General features: G+C 32.6%; 2 protein-coding genes across 2 annotated transcripts; both read right to left on the bottom strand.

Annotated features, from left to right (window-relative positions):
* Positions 1-2,168: 2,168 nt before the first annotated feature.
* Positions 2,169-7,788, bottom strand: D2HGDH (FAD-linked oxidases family protein). The gene is made up of 15 exons (XM_016346433.3): positions 7,565-7,788; positions 7,149-7,480; positions 6,962-7,063; positions 6,807-6,854; positions 6,403-6,473; positions 5,912-6,030; positions 5,655-5,750; positions 5,470-5,579; positions 4,762-4,842; positions 4,505-4,605; positions 3,820-3,928; positions 3,039-3,144; positions 2,791-2,876; positions 2,577-2,702; positions 2,169-2,487 (listed from the first exon to the last, which is right to left on the bottom strand). The coding sequence occupies exons 1-15, from the start codon at positions 7,656-7,658 to the stop codon at positions 2,398-2,400; spliced, it is 1,671 nt and encodes a 556-aa protein (XP_016201919.1). The 5' UTR covers positions 7,659-7,788; the 3' UTR covers positions 2,169-2,397.
* A 248-nt stretch (positions 7,789-8,036) lies between these two features.
* Positions 8,037-8,924, bottom strand: LOC107640156 (uncharacterized). The gene has a single exon (XM_016343706.1). It carries the CDS (start codon positions 8,922-8,924, stop codon positions 8,037-8,039), a length of 888 nt encoding a protein of 295 aa, XP_016199192.1.
* Positions 8,925-14,774: the final 5,850 nt, after the last annotated feature.

Raw genomic sequence — 14,774 nt, 5'->3', positions numbered from 1 at the left:
GTAGAGTAGTCTATTAGGCTACGTTTGGAAGGAAAATTAAAATTAAGAAATAAAAAGTCAAAAATTAAAGACAAATATTTAACTAAATTTATGTATTGTATTTGGTTTAAGGTGTACAAAATTGAGAGAAGTTCTAATTTATTTTTAAAGAGGGATATAATTAGAATTTGAAAAGTTGAATAAGAGCATTTTCGAAAAGAAATATTAAAGTTTTAGTTCTCACTCCAAAAAATTTCAATTGTCTATGTCCTCACTTTCTAAAAGTACCGGAAGAGACTAAAATTTTGTGTTTCGATTTTAATTTCAATCTTTGACCACCAACATGATATTGAATCCCAATTTTTTAATCTTAAATTTTGCAAACAAACACATCATCCTTACATAACAGACAAAAGTGTGGCGCCAAATTTGGAAGCATTGAAAAGGCAACATTGTAGTCCATAATTTCATATCTTCACCCTTTTAATTTCTTCCAAATTAAACCATTGGTAGGAAGCTGGGGAAATTCATATCAAAAGAGATCTCTATAGATAGTGATGTTCATCATGAGATTTGAATAGGAGGAGTGATCCAATAATGGTAGGTCATGTATAGATTTGTTGATGAGTAACCACAACCACAAGTATTTCACGCATGAACCACACGCTCTCTTATCATTCATTCATCGTCAAAAGTTCAAACTAGACCTCGGCTATGGAGATTGTGAATATATGATAATTCAGTCAAGTTGTCAAGTGAAATAATATCCCAAAACATACAGCTAGCTACACAATCATTAGGATTAGAATAAAAATCACCAAACTTTTTTTTTTCTAAAGTAACAACAAGTAATTGAAATTAAATTATTGGAACTTTTCATTAAATAAATGCAAGTACATTCAGACACACAAGAGTTTCACGAGAAAGCTGAATTTAACTTGAGCGAAACTTAATTTAAGAAAAGTGACAAATCAAAGAAGAAAAGTAAAAGTGGTCTGGTTATTATATACAAAAGCGTTCTTTTTATTCTAACCCACCAATATAAATCCAAAACTATTAGAATCTCAAATTTGTCGGTCTTGAAAATAATATAGTTCAAGACTTTCAGGCTCAAGCTGAGTTGACCTGTTGACCAAAATATACATAAAAAAGAAGAAGAAAAAACTGTGTTGACCTGCTATAGAAATAAAGCTCTCACTTCTAGGGCTAAGTTTCTTATTATTTACCAAATTCAAAACTGAAATATTACTTAAACCAATCAATATAAAATTGTATAGGTTTACTAATGAAAATATAGCATCAATGAATTGCATAAGGCAGGGTGAGTTTTGAATAAAGTAGAAAGTAGCCTCTATTTCTTCTTATCTGTTCCCTGGAGCAAAAAACTGACCAAACAACAAATCAATGAAGTGGTAATAAGAAAACTGGGACACCAGTGACACCACCCCATTTTTTCAATGAAAAAGAACTAACACTAGTAATTTATTTATTTTACTTTCTCACTATCTATCATATGTGGATTGAGCACTAATAATAAAAAGTTAGTAATGACTTTAACATTTTGAATTTGGCTTATTTCTAAGGCAATTAAGGGTAGAAGATAAGCATATATTCTAGGCGTGTTTAGTGGAAAGCTCGTATCTACATTTGTTCATAGGGAAATTAAAGGCGAAACACCGCATGAAAGTCTCAATGTTGAAAACTAAGTAATTAATGGTCTGCCCTATGTTATGGACTTGTGGCTTCTAGAACATGCTGTTGGAGGAGAAAAGATAGTAATGCAATAGAAAAGAAAATTTTCTTTATAAAAAAAACTTAATTAGATGATAGGTTGGAATAAAAGGTATATACTCATCTTTGTTCTCACCTTTATTTAATTATCTTTTCTTTGACCGAACACACTAACAAATCTCAAGCTTAACCAAAAGGTCTCTAATTCTCTATATAAAGTAATGCATGAAGCAATGAATCTAGTCTTAAACCCTAAATCTCAAAACACTCTAAAACTAAAAGTGATTCCCTTCGCATTAACTTGCTCCCGTTCTTTTTCCATGAGATTTATAGCAAAGTGCTTTTCTTGCTCTTAATAAATTCTTCTATACCTCACCTTAGAATGAAAGGTTCCACATTTATACTAGGAGGAAAGACTTTGCACAAAATATTCCCGAAACAGCCAATTAAGGACTCACAATTGACCTAAAAAAAAAAAATTCAATTATTTAATCATTATGCTAATCCTAGTTTCATGTTCTATCAAATTCATGGACCATAAATTTATTTAGTATAGTAGTATTATTTATTATTTACAGTGCAGCAGTGTTGTTGAGTCAAATATGAGGAGACAGCTCCACTGTACTTGCATCATCTCAATTTAAAGAAGTCAAATATGAAAACAAGATTAAGTTACACATGTAAGACTCATGAAATGGAAGAACAAGGAAGAACTTTATATGGGTTGAGTATGTGATTGGGGTCCAACAATTTCTTGATTGAAGTCATCACTTTCACCTGTCCAATAGTTAAGACAAGACATTCAATGCACAGTTAAGTTTACATTCTCAAATAGAAAACACAAGTAGATGCAATACAATACATACAGTTTCTGGTGACTTGCTGTAGAAAATCTTGTTAGCTTTCATTAGTCCAAGGCCATGCTCAGCACTGATACTACCATGATGCTTAGATGTCCATTCATATACAAAAGGCTCAATTTGTGATAAAATCTGCAAAGTTTTAATATTTTGATTATTCATCTAAATTGAAGACAAGGACTTCATAACCAAATAGTTCATTTGTGTTTGATCTTGCTACCTTATCATCATACTGAGGGGTAGAGACATTTAAATGCAAATTACCATCTCCAAGGTGACCATATCCAACTACATTTGCATCATTACCTACAATTCGGATTATTTTAAGACGGTAATAACAGCTGATAACATACTCTGTTTGTGTAAAATCTTTAATTATAAATACGGATTCTTAGGAAAAAAATCTAGGAAAATAAAAATAAACATGCTTGTGTAATCCATTTACTCTGCTGATTTATACTCTCTTACCTAATCTTGAGCGCATTTCTTCAACAAGATTATACATCTTTTCAACAGGTATCGATAAATCATACTTGTAAACTGCTCCTGCTCGCATCAGTGCCTCTGGTATTCCCTGGGATGTTAAACTGAAATTTCATCTACCGACGACAAACCCTTGCTAAATAAGCATAAGAAAGTAGTTCTTTTGACCAAAATTTAATTTCCATTTTTTCCCCTTAAATAATAATAGTAATAATAAAAGCAAATGATTTAGTTTCCACAGCATTATAGCCAATAATAGTAAAAGAAGCAACTAAGGGGCCATGCTGGAAAGCATCCACATGGGCTAAGAATCAACTGGTGAAATCAGAATAAACACTAGCAACTTAGCCAATGAAAAACAAAGGAATAAAGACAAGCAATTTAGAAGGAAGCCCATACCATTTAAAAGAGTAAAAGTGTAAAAGCATCTGGAAAGTTTGAACTGAAATATGCTCTAACAATATGAAGGAGCCAATAGATGGTTTTTGTAGGAATGCAAGTGGATAAGTGGACAGGCACATATATAATCTCACAATAGTGACTCTATTATATGAAATCGGTATACAAATTCGAAACGCAAGTTGTATAGCTGACCTAAAAAATACAATTCAAAAGAGGTAAAAGCACTGCCACAAAAGTTTGTAAAACAAGCTCATAGAATAACATCAATAAGAAGAAAAGCTATGCACGACTATACAATTTATCATTAATTTTGAACAGCATAATCTATTCCACCAAAATGGAAAATCATGGAGTGAGAAATGACCTCACGCAGAAGCCAAAAAGATGATGCTTGGTTTATGTCCTGTGCAAGAGCACCATCAGATATCAATTCATTTTCCATGGAGCCAAGTAGGAATGCTTCAAGCTTCTGTCTGGAAATATAAAAAATTCAAATTCAAAATAAAACTGAAACATACATCAAACGTGGATGATTAAAACATAGACTACACACTTAGAATTTACATCTAAACCAAACAGACATATTAAGTAATAAAATAAATAAAATAAAATAAAATGTTAAGAAACATGGCGAAACACATTCAGAGGTTAATGGATAGAACTCTTTATTAGGATAACACAAGGATGTTAAGCTGACAATAGGACATTTAAAATATATCTCCTTTGGTTAGTCACTCAATTAACCCTGCATTTCACTATATATATATATATATATATATATATATAGAGAGAGAGAGAGAGAGAGAGAGAGAGAGATAGAATTCATTAGGTTGATCAGCAGAAGCCTGAGATGAGAAGGAAGAAAAATTCAGCATTAAAAAGATACACTAACATTGCAAATTGAATGAATTCCGTTGAGGAATGGATTACCTACATTACAATTTTTAAAGAGGCTTTTTATAGATGAAAATTCAGAACAAAGGATGCCAATATAATTTATTCTACTAATATAAGCAAAACTAATCAAAATAATTGGGTGAGAAATTCACTTGTCTGAGGATTCATCACTGCCAGTTGTCTCAATTAGCACATAAAAGTTATGCAGTGACGTAGGTAATGGATTGCGAGCACCTTCCAAATGATTTAAAACCTGTTAGAAACCAAATCAAATCAGCACGACTAGGATCCAACAAACAGAGGCAATCACTAAGTCCTAATAATTTTCTCAGAAGTAGGACAGCTATAATGCATTTATTAATAGCAAATTAGCAATCAACATAGACAGTCACAAATCTATAAAGATTACCAAATTCATAGCATTGCTATCTAAGAATTCGAATGCTGACAAAATCTCCCCAAGTTTCCTCCTTGCTTCCTGTAGCAGTTTCTGAAATGCAAAAAGAACCAGAAATAATCTGGTCAGATGTATGCCTGTTTCAAACTCACACAAAAGGGAAGCATATATAATATATATATATAAAATCAACTGAAAGAGTCTACTAGTCACCAAAATTCATACAAACATCAGATAATAGTTAGCAGTATATATGAGTTAAAAAAAATGAATACAATAGGTAAACTTATTCAAGAATTTCACCTAATTGGTAACATTAAGCTTATACAGAACAGTTTGTCAATGGAGACCTACTTTTCTCTTGCCTATATCAAGGCACACAAAACAAAGCAATTCATGATTTCAGATTCAGGACCCTTCATCTTCATTATAAAATTCTATCTTACAAAAGAAGAAATTCATTAAGAACATGAGAAGAAAATTATAATGAATTTCGACAAGCTTCCTCAATGAAAAAGGTAAAAAAGATAAAGAATAATGAACAAAAATCAGAGCCTCACAATTCCTGAATATAAAATTGCCAATTTCAAAAAAGGGCAATCAATTAAGGTAACCGCATGGGATAACATAATCTATGAATGCAAAAACAAGAACAAAACAATGATAAGTTAAAAAATTCAGTAAGAAAAATAAATTTAAAAATAAGAACATTGATCATGCCTGGCAACTGCTATAATCCTTGCAAGCAAGAAAAGCCACATTTACTGAAGATAATTTTGGTGGGGTAAGTATCGAAACCTTAGTAACAATTCCCAAGGAACCTTCACTTCCTACATCATTTGTAAGTTAAGTTACAAATACATCTATCATTAGGTTCCAGACTTGCATAATTGTTAACTAGATACCTATAAATAGATGTTTCAAATCATATCCAGTATTATCTTTGCGCAATGTCTTAAGCATGTCAAGTACAGTACCGTCTGCTAGAACAGCTTCAATACCTGCTAGGCAGTAAAAATCATTGGTGGTTTCACCTTTCAACTGAACTCCATTTATTCATCCAGATTTATACATTGACTTTGGAAGTATAAAACTCAAATAACATGCAACGATGAACATTTTTGAATAGTGGAGTTTAACAGGTTACAAGTATTCCTTTTACCAAGTACATTTCCATGAAGGGATCCATATCGAAGAAGACGCAACCCGCCAGCATTAGTTGAAACATTTCCACCTATCTGGCAACTCCCTTTTGCACCTAAGTCTAGTGGCATAATAAATCTGAATGAAAAGTGTACACCACTTAAATACAGAAAGCATATGTCAAGGTTATAAGCTAATAACTCAAATAGGCAGAGAGGGGAATCAATCATCTAAACTTTCAAGACCTAGGCTGTGACACTGCATTTGCACAACATTGAGATTGGAGAACTCCACTAATAGCATAATTTTGTCAAGCAAACACCCAAAACTAAATTTAGAAATATTAATGTAAAATATTGAATCAAGATAACATATTTGGTTAAATTCTTCATGAAAGAGGAGCCAACATAAGTGTCTAAATAATATTAATAAAAAAAAAAAAACAAAGACTGCTATGAAATTAATATATAAGTTACAAATGACAGTGACTTTATGCATGAAAACTATTACCCTTCATTGTCCAGGAATGATATTATATTTTCCAATATGCACCCTGCTTCACATACCAATATACCGCTAACCTGAAACATGCATTGGCAAAAACCTCAGGTTAAGTATTCAAATCCGTAACTTGGGTTTTCAAAATCTTTTCACAAGAAATAACTTTGCAGCAATCTATCTGCAGCATTCATTATGGAGTTTTCTGAACACGTAATAAGCTATCCCAATATAAAACCATAAACTGAAGTTTCATCTTGGTAGGAAGCGAATAGATATAAGAAAGACAGCCTGATTTTCTTTTTTAATGCTGAAATGCCCGCAAAACTAGTGAGAAAAAGGCACATTGATAAACATATACAAACAGAAGAAGGGAACTCATAGCCTATATGTCTCCCAAGAAATAAATGGTCTACCTTGTCGAAGGATATGATTTTACTCATAGCACTAAGACTGACAACAACCTGCAGCAATAGATTATAGGAAAAAGTTGTCAGTGTACTAAGTACGATGAGCCCCATCATTCTTTCAAGGGAAAAAAGAATAACATGCTTAATGAACTCCATCATACTTCATCAAAAACAGGTACACTTCCACCTACAAGACCAGTGTTACCACCTTGGGGAACGACAGCCAGACATCTGAAGTTACAGTATTTAAGAATCTCAGAAACCTGCAGAAGCAAATACACATAGCCATGACAATTTGGATATGCTTCAATGAACCAAAGTAATTGTTGATTCTATTAAAAGAAGAACCTGGTCAGTGGTGCGTGGCTGTAGAAGGAGCTTACTGGAGCCTTTGTATTTACGCATCCAATCAGTGTTTGCAGTGATGAGCTTTTCATCATCCTGAATGACATTCTTGGCACCCAATATCCCCTCAAAGTATCTAACATCTTCATCATTCAACTTTGAGAATTTGGGGTTCCTCTGAACCAACACAGAAGCTGAACCATAACATCTACTCTGAATATTAACACCCCATTGCCTAGTTTTCAGGGAACTTGCTAACGGGCTGAAAAAGGACACAATTTTATGCTCCCCGTGAACATTGTTGCGCTGTAGCTGCTTCCAGCATGCATCAATTCCTGTCCCCGAGTAAAAACAGAGCACCGTTAAAAAAACAAAAGCGATTGAAAACGGGAGAATTATATATGAATGAGAAATGTGACCAGAAGGAGAAGAGGAGAGTGGTGGGTGTGGGTGGCCTTGACGATTGATTAAGGTAACAAGGCGAAGTGTGGCTCTGCAGTTCCGATTTACCATCTTGGAACTTCAGCTTCTGTTGCAGATCGTTGTTATCAGCTAAACACGATTCATATCATGTGTATCAGTCTATGTAGGTGTACCGTGTACGTAATATTTTTAAACAATGATTGAAAAATAAATAAAAATCAATTTTTAAATTATTACTAGTATATGAATCCGTGGTCAGCACGAAAAAAATTATAAAAATAAAAAAAAATTATATCTTTGGATATTTTAAAAAAAACACAAAATAATTATTATGTTAAGAAATTTATAAAATTATTATCAAAATCAAAATTTAACTTAAAAATAGTAAATAATAATTATTTTACACTTTTTTAAAGTAAAATAATTATACATTGATATAGAATTTAAAATAAAATCAAAATGTTTATATTAGAATTCTATTTTTTTAAATACTTTTCTATAAACAATATTGATGGTTGAATTTGCAGACATTCCTACGTGATTCATAAGTAAAACTTTTAAACTTCTCTTACTCTTAACTCTTGAAAGTGCCACATATAGTTGGCTATGTGTAAAAACTAGTTTGGGCAAGTACAATCTAACATGAAATAAAGTTTGTCTCTGAGACTTATTAATTGTCATGGCAAACGATACTATTATGGAAGACTGTCTTTGTTGGAATCTAACTGGGACGGTTTCATTTGTTGGTACCATATTTATTCTTGAAGTCAAAGCAATATGACCAACATTGTTATCCGTTAAGACTTCACATTCTATGACATGATTTCCAAGCTTCCTAATTTGTAGCCTTGTACCATTACAAAGACCACTGGATTGGTCAATATTCCTCAGTAACATCACCGGATCACCAACCTTGAGTATTAATTTATGTGGAGGCAAAGTAGAGTAATTTATGCTATTCAGTAATTTAGGATCATAGAGATCTAGTTGACTCTCCATATTCCTTTTATCCATACAAATCGAATCCGAACTAAGATATAATTTTTTTCCTCCAGGAATGATAGTCATCAGATGGTTGTTGACCTCTTCAATGATGTCCAGCATGAGAGCCAGTATAGTTCTTGCTTTGAAAAAATCCTTTGAGGACATGTTATCTAAAATATTTGGATAAGAAAAATGAACCAACTCATCAAATGCCTGGTCCGAAGAAGGAGTAACAATATCTCCTTGACGACATATCTCAGATTCACCATCCATATTGTCACATGTTAGACCATCACAAACTTTCAATAACCACTCACCAAATTGCTCTGTCTCATCTTGATCTGAAGCAATCGTCCCTACAGAGAGTCTCATGTTTTTTGTTAGTTTGAGCACCTGACAAAACTTCCAAAGGTAAGACGAATTCACGGTTGAATGAACGATATCTTATCTTGATTCTCGTGAAATGATAGGAAGAATTTGTCTAAAGTCTCCACCTAGTACAACCACTTTTCCTACAAAGGGCAAATCTTTGTTATATGTTGGAGAAAACCTCATGATATCACCTAAGCATTTATCAAGCGCTTCATAACAGTACCTACTAACCATTGGAGCCTCATCCCAAATTATAAGTTTGGCTTTCAACAGCATCATTGCTTGAAGAGAACCAGGTTTGATGTTACATAAAGAATCCTCAGTTATATTCAGCGGTATTTTGAACCTTGAGTGTGCCATTCTTCCATTGGGAAGAAGTAAAGATGCAATACCACTTGAAGCAATGTTTAACACAATATCACCCCTTGAGCGAATCTCAGCAGACATAAGGTTCCAGAGAAATGTTTTTTCAGTACCCCCATAACCATACACAAAGAAAAAACCCCTTCATCATAATACACAACTGTAACAATTTTATCGAATGCATATTTCTGCTCAGGTGTTGCGATGGCTAACATGTTTGAGGCATTTTTCTTTAAATCATCCCTGTTAAAGTTTAGCTCTTCCCTGATAACCCTTTCGGTTAACAATGAACTATCAACTTCAATTGCTAAAGGCATAGGAGGATAGTATTTCAAGGTTTTACCATAAGAATGTAAGATCTTGTCTATATCCATTAAGCACAACTGATTAATCTCATCCTCTGACATGGTTAACTCTGCATATTATACGATACTGTAAAAATTCAATCAAACTAAAAATGATCAATAATGAAGAACTTTTATAATTACAATTATAAAAACCCACCCCTCATGTTCATCACGGTTCTCTTTCGATACAAAATATCATCTAAAAGTTCATGCCAACATCTATTCCAGACATGTTCTGGTCTTGAGATATTGTTGGATGTTAATAGAATAACAAATAACCTTCTAACATATGATCCTGAGGCCCACGAGCTTGCTTCCTTAATTGCATCCATGAATTCTCTGTCATCTTGCAAGAGTCCAAGGACGAAGCATGCATCTCTATACGTAGCATAAAGCCATAAATTGTTCCTCCTACTGTTCTTATATCTCAAAAATTCATACATCCTCTTTGAGTATTCAAAAGAAGTCGTTGGTAATATTCTTCGGTATTTACTGCAAAAAAATTGGTTAAAATCCCACTTTTAAATAGCTAAATGGATTAGGCTATGCGATTTCAATTATTATGTAGCTACACATCCGCATAAGATTAATTTTTCTAAAAAATATAGAACAATTCTAAAATTGTGTAATCTACAGATTATAACTGCTAAAAGTTATTTGAACATTTGTTTTCTAGTGTAGATAAATCGAATAAAATAGACGTGGGGTACATGCTGTTAAGATTTTAAATTTAAATCGTCAAATAAATAAGATCGAAATTGAATATAAACTCGTCATTACCTGCAGGTACATGAGTCAACCTTCCAATTGTGAAGCCTTGCTTTCGAGGAAACCACTTTGAAGCATCGTCCTTCCAAACAAACTTGGTTGGAAACTCAGCATAAGTCAGACCTCGAGCATAGGGATATGACATGTTCGCCGCCATCCATCCCAAAAACATAGACTTGAGATATTGCTCTTTCGACGATATCATTCACATTAGAAATTTCACTATAAACCACAGGTTGCTCATCCTCCAAATGGAATGGAAGTCTAATCACAAATGATTTTTTCTCTTGGATTTCGTATCCAAATAAACCAGACTGCCTCATATGCCGAAATGTACCTACAATCGTAGTAATTCCTAATTTTGTCAACAACTTGTGTGGCTTCTGACGGATCACCAGCGTTGTATAGGGTAGTTGTTACGCGGTCATTGCTCTTATGTACATACTTAAACAGATACTTAATAGAACTTGTTTGGCATGTGTATTCCACATTTATGTGACACCCGAACTTGAGCAACAATTCTGGATTATAAGCAACAATGAACCTATTGTCTAGTACACATTCCCTTCTCTTCACTGTTCGACCGTTATTAGTACGCCTATATTTGGAAAATTCGGCTTCATCAATGAGTGTTCGCTATCTAAACTCTTTGGGATAAAACTTTAAACAGGATCCATTCTTCATGCAAGGTGAATTCTTGTTGTACGGACCTCATAGACAATGTACCGTGTAATTTTGAACAGCTCCATGTAGATTTGGCCTTTCATTTTCATCAAGAATCTTAGCTGTTATATGTTTATCTATGTCATTTGGTGTTTGTGGCTTGAACTTGATACTCATGAATAAAAGAATATGTGCATGCGGAATCCCTCTCTTTTGAAACTCTATAGTGTAAATATTTGAAAATTGAAAAAGACAAATGAGAAAAACATTACAACATAAGATTTTAATAAGGTGTTGTATAAACACAGACTTACATCCCAAAATTTTGCTAAAGATTTTTTCCTCTTTTAGGTCATCAATCAAACCATCAAGTTTGATCTTGAAAACTCGACACAATATATCAAGGCGGTCTTCTACTTTCAATCCAATGGGAGTGACTTCTCTTTTTATCTCATCCCATTCAGGGTTATAGGTCATAGTGATAAAATAGTTAGGATATCCTGCATATCTACAAATTACAAATGCATCTTTACAATTATTCATCATGTACCTAGGTCCACCGGTAAAAGTATTGGGAAGAATGATTCTTTTGCCAAGCCTTGCAGCATCTACATCCCCGTTTATAAGACTTTCATGCAGACATTTGTATTTATCAACCCTCAACTGTGGTTGTTTATACCTAAAGAATTTTAACCTCTCTGATTTTACTATTGTGTAGGCATCTACTAGAAACTGTTGGAATAATCTCTTTGATATCAGAATTAACAGAGATTCACCCGTCCTTTTTTGTATGTAGTTGAAAAGCAAAGAATTGTTACAAAGTGATTGTTTTGTTTTTCTTTGTAGGCCTAGCGGAGATAGAATCTGATGTTGCAATACCCAAACAAAATCCATTCTCCCCATACAGAAACAACAATGGATATTGCAAGGCTAAATAAGATGGGTGAAAAATATTAATCTGTTGGAGCTTTTTAGTTTGACTCTCTATAATAATATCTCTATCTTTGCTTAGTTGTTTGACATCACCAACAATCAATGCAGCCACTTCAGATGCAGATGGTAAGTTGTATGTCCTGTCATCTGTAGTCCTTTTACTAATCAACTTAAGCTTTATATTTGTGCAATTTTTCTGTTGGTACCTATCTCTTGCATAGCAAAAACTCTTTACCAAACTATTATATTTTTCTAGCATGTTTCTTAATATTGCCACAATTTTCTTATCCTGCTCATTTATAGCTTCATTGGAACTGCACAAAATAAAAACAATAAATTTTATGTTATTTTCTCTCACAGATAAAAAATAACTAAAATATTTGACTGGTTGCATGAAAATTATCGAAGTGTGTCTATCTGAATATCAATCTCATTTTCTGTGTCATAAATATATAGTTGGGCAAATGTTGGTTGCAGATTATTCGGAGGAAGTAAGCTACCAATACTATGGTAGTTTTGACCCCCCCCCCAGACTTAAAAATTGGAGGAGCAGTCCCATTGTTCACCCCACGGTCAATTTTTTTGGCTATTGATGTAAAACAAAACATTGAATTAAATGCCTTTATATTTTTTAGAAAATGAATACTTCTTTGATCTCCACCAGTATGAAGTTAAATGAGCTCATCAGGAGGCACAGAAAGTAGAGGAAGCTCGATCTTTCCTTCCATACAACATAATGAAAACTTTGGTTGGAGCGACTGTTTGAATTCAGCAAGCCTTTCTTCAGACCACATCTATGCTTTACAGTGTTGACATTGATAAATAGGATTTTCTATATCCCACACATCTGCCGAATGAACTCTCTTTAGATACTCAGTTGTCATACCGATGCAATTTAGTCCAGGATGTACACAAAGATGCAAATAAACATATAGATAAAATTTTTACATACCGTCTAAAGTTTTTGAGGATGGTATAAAATTATCTTCTATATTCACATCCGACATTGAATATCATAACCATTCAAATGGTTTCAACAGCAGAAACCACATACATTTAACTCTTTCACAATCTCAGTACAGGTCCGTCCGAATAGAGCTGCAGTCTCCTTATCGAACACAATAAAAGTTATTGTAGCAGTACCATAAAAAACTAATAAATTCAACTTATGTGCTTTTTTTATTCAAAAACATCAATTAACACTTGGTCTGTCACCCTTTAGTTACAATAAAATCATAAAAATTATATTCAACACAATTTAAATGCTCAAACACAATCTTTTTAGGCTTATCAATTTTCTAGATTTTAGTCTAGTAGAGGAGACTTTGGTATAAAATTGTTGTAGGTATATGAATTTTTTCTATGCACTCTATCTCATTTTGCCATTTTTTTATATGGATAGACAATATTTTCATCGATCAAAGTAGTTTTTGTTTTTAATAAATTGTTCTCTTATTGTCTACTAATTGTTGGTATTAAGCTAGATATTACTAAATAAATTAAAAAGAGACATAATCAATTACATAACTTTATTGCTTTTTATGAAAGAATTGCACAAATAAGTCCAATTATAGTTGTACCTATCAACCACATTATTCACGTTCTTATTACAGCCATCGTTGAAGTATGTATCCGCATTAGCTTATTCCTTCACGCTGCAAACACAAGATTTATACCACCAACTTAGAACGGGTTCTAACATTAAAAATAGTGGCCAGAACAACATAGAATCCAACCTACATAGGAACAGTTTGAAAGTCCAAAAAACAATGAACCAAACATAAAAAAGTAGTTTTCTATAAGGCACTCACATCCACAGCCGCACGTAACTCCTTTATTGTCTTCCTCTCAGTGGAATATAAAACCTCATCTTCATTAATATACACCGGTTTGCCAGAAAGCACAGACAGATACTGCGAGATCTCTTTATAGTACACGCTACTTATCAATCACAACGCCATAAAAATACAGTCAATATACACAACCATAAATAATTCACAATATTGGTACAATATCTTTTTTGAAGCATCACAATCTCAGGAACATCTGGATTTATCAAGAGCCTGGTACCATACATAATGTTCTGTAAAATATTGGTACCTATATACAATAATTATTGCTTAAATGAGTTGTACAATTATACATGACAGAAAAATTATCGAATGAAAAGTAACCAAAAGTGTCCTTAGATTTAAAAAACCAACTATAATCTACTATAAACCTAATTAATTAGTAAAAATTTTTTATTTTAGCAATGAGCTATACAAAAAATATTTATTGTAAATATAAAATAATAAAAAATATTATATAATAACAAAAATATAACTTGAAATTATATATTAATTAATTAATTGTTGAGTAATTTAATATAGAATTTACAATAAAAAAAAATAAAAAATTGGTGATACAATTTATCCACGTGTATATAATAATATTTTTTATCATTTCAAATTTTAATTTCTAGAACGCCAGCCATTTGCCGGAATTGTTATTACTATTTTCTATAATTTCACTTATAATTCCACATGATCAAAAGTTTTAAACACAAAACACAGTACTTATAATTTTGCTTCCACGACATCTAGTATCACACTCTAAAATTTAAAAATAAAAAAATTACTATTATATATAACATCATACCATAAAATTTTAAAACTAAAAATACCTATTGAATCGCATCCCAATAATTAGTAGAAATAGCTACAATAAAATATAACCATTCGATAGTGGTAAAATCCTCACATACCTAAAAATTTCTTACTCTTGCAAATTGAAA

Source organism: Arachis ipaensis, chromosome B5 (assembly GCF_059453495.1).
Source record: "Arachis ipaensis isolate K30076 ecotype BB chromosome B5, ASM5945349v1, whole genome shotgun sequence".
Classification (NCBI taxonomy): domain Eukaryota; kingdom Viridiplantae; phylum Streptophyta; class Magnoliopsida; order Fabales; family Fabaceae; genus Arachis; species Arachis ipaensis.
This window is presented reverse-complemented; position numbering and strand designations above follow the sequence as displayed.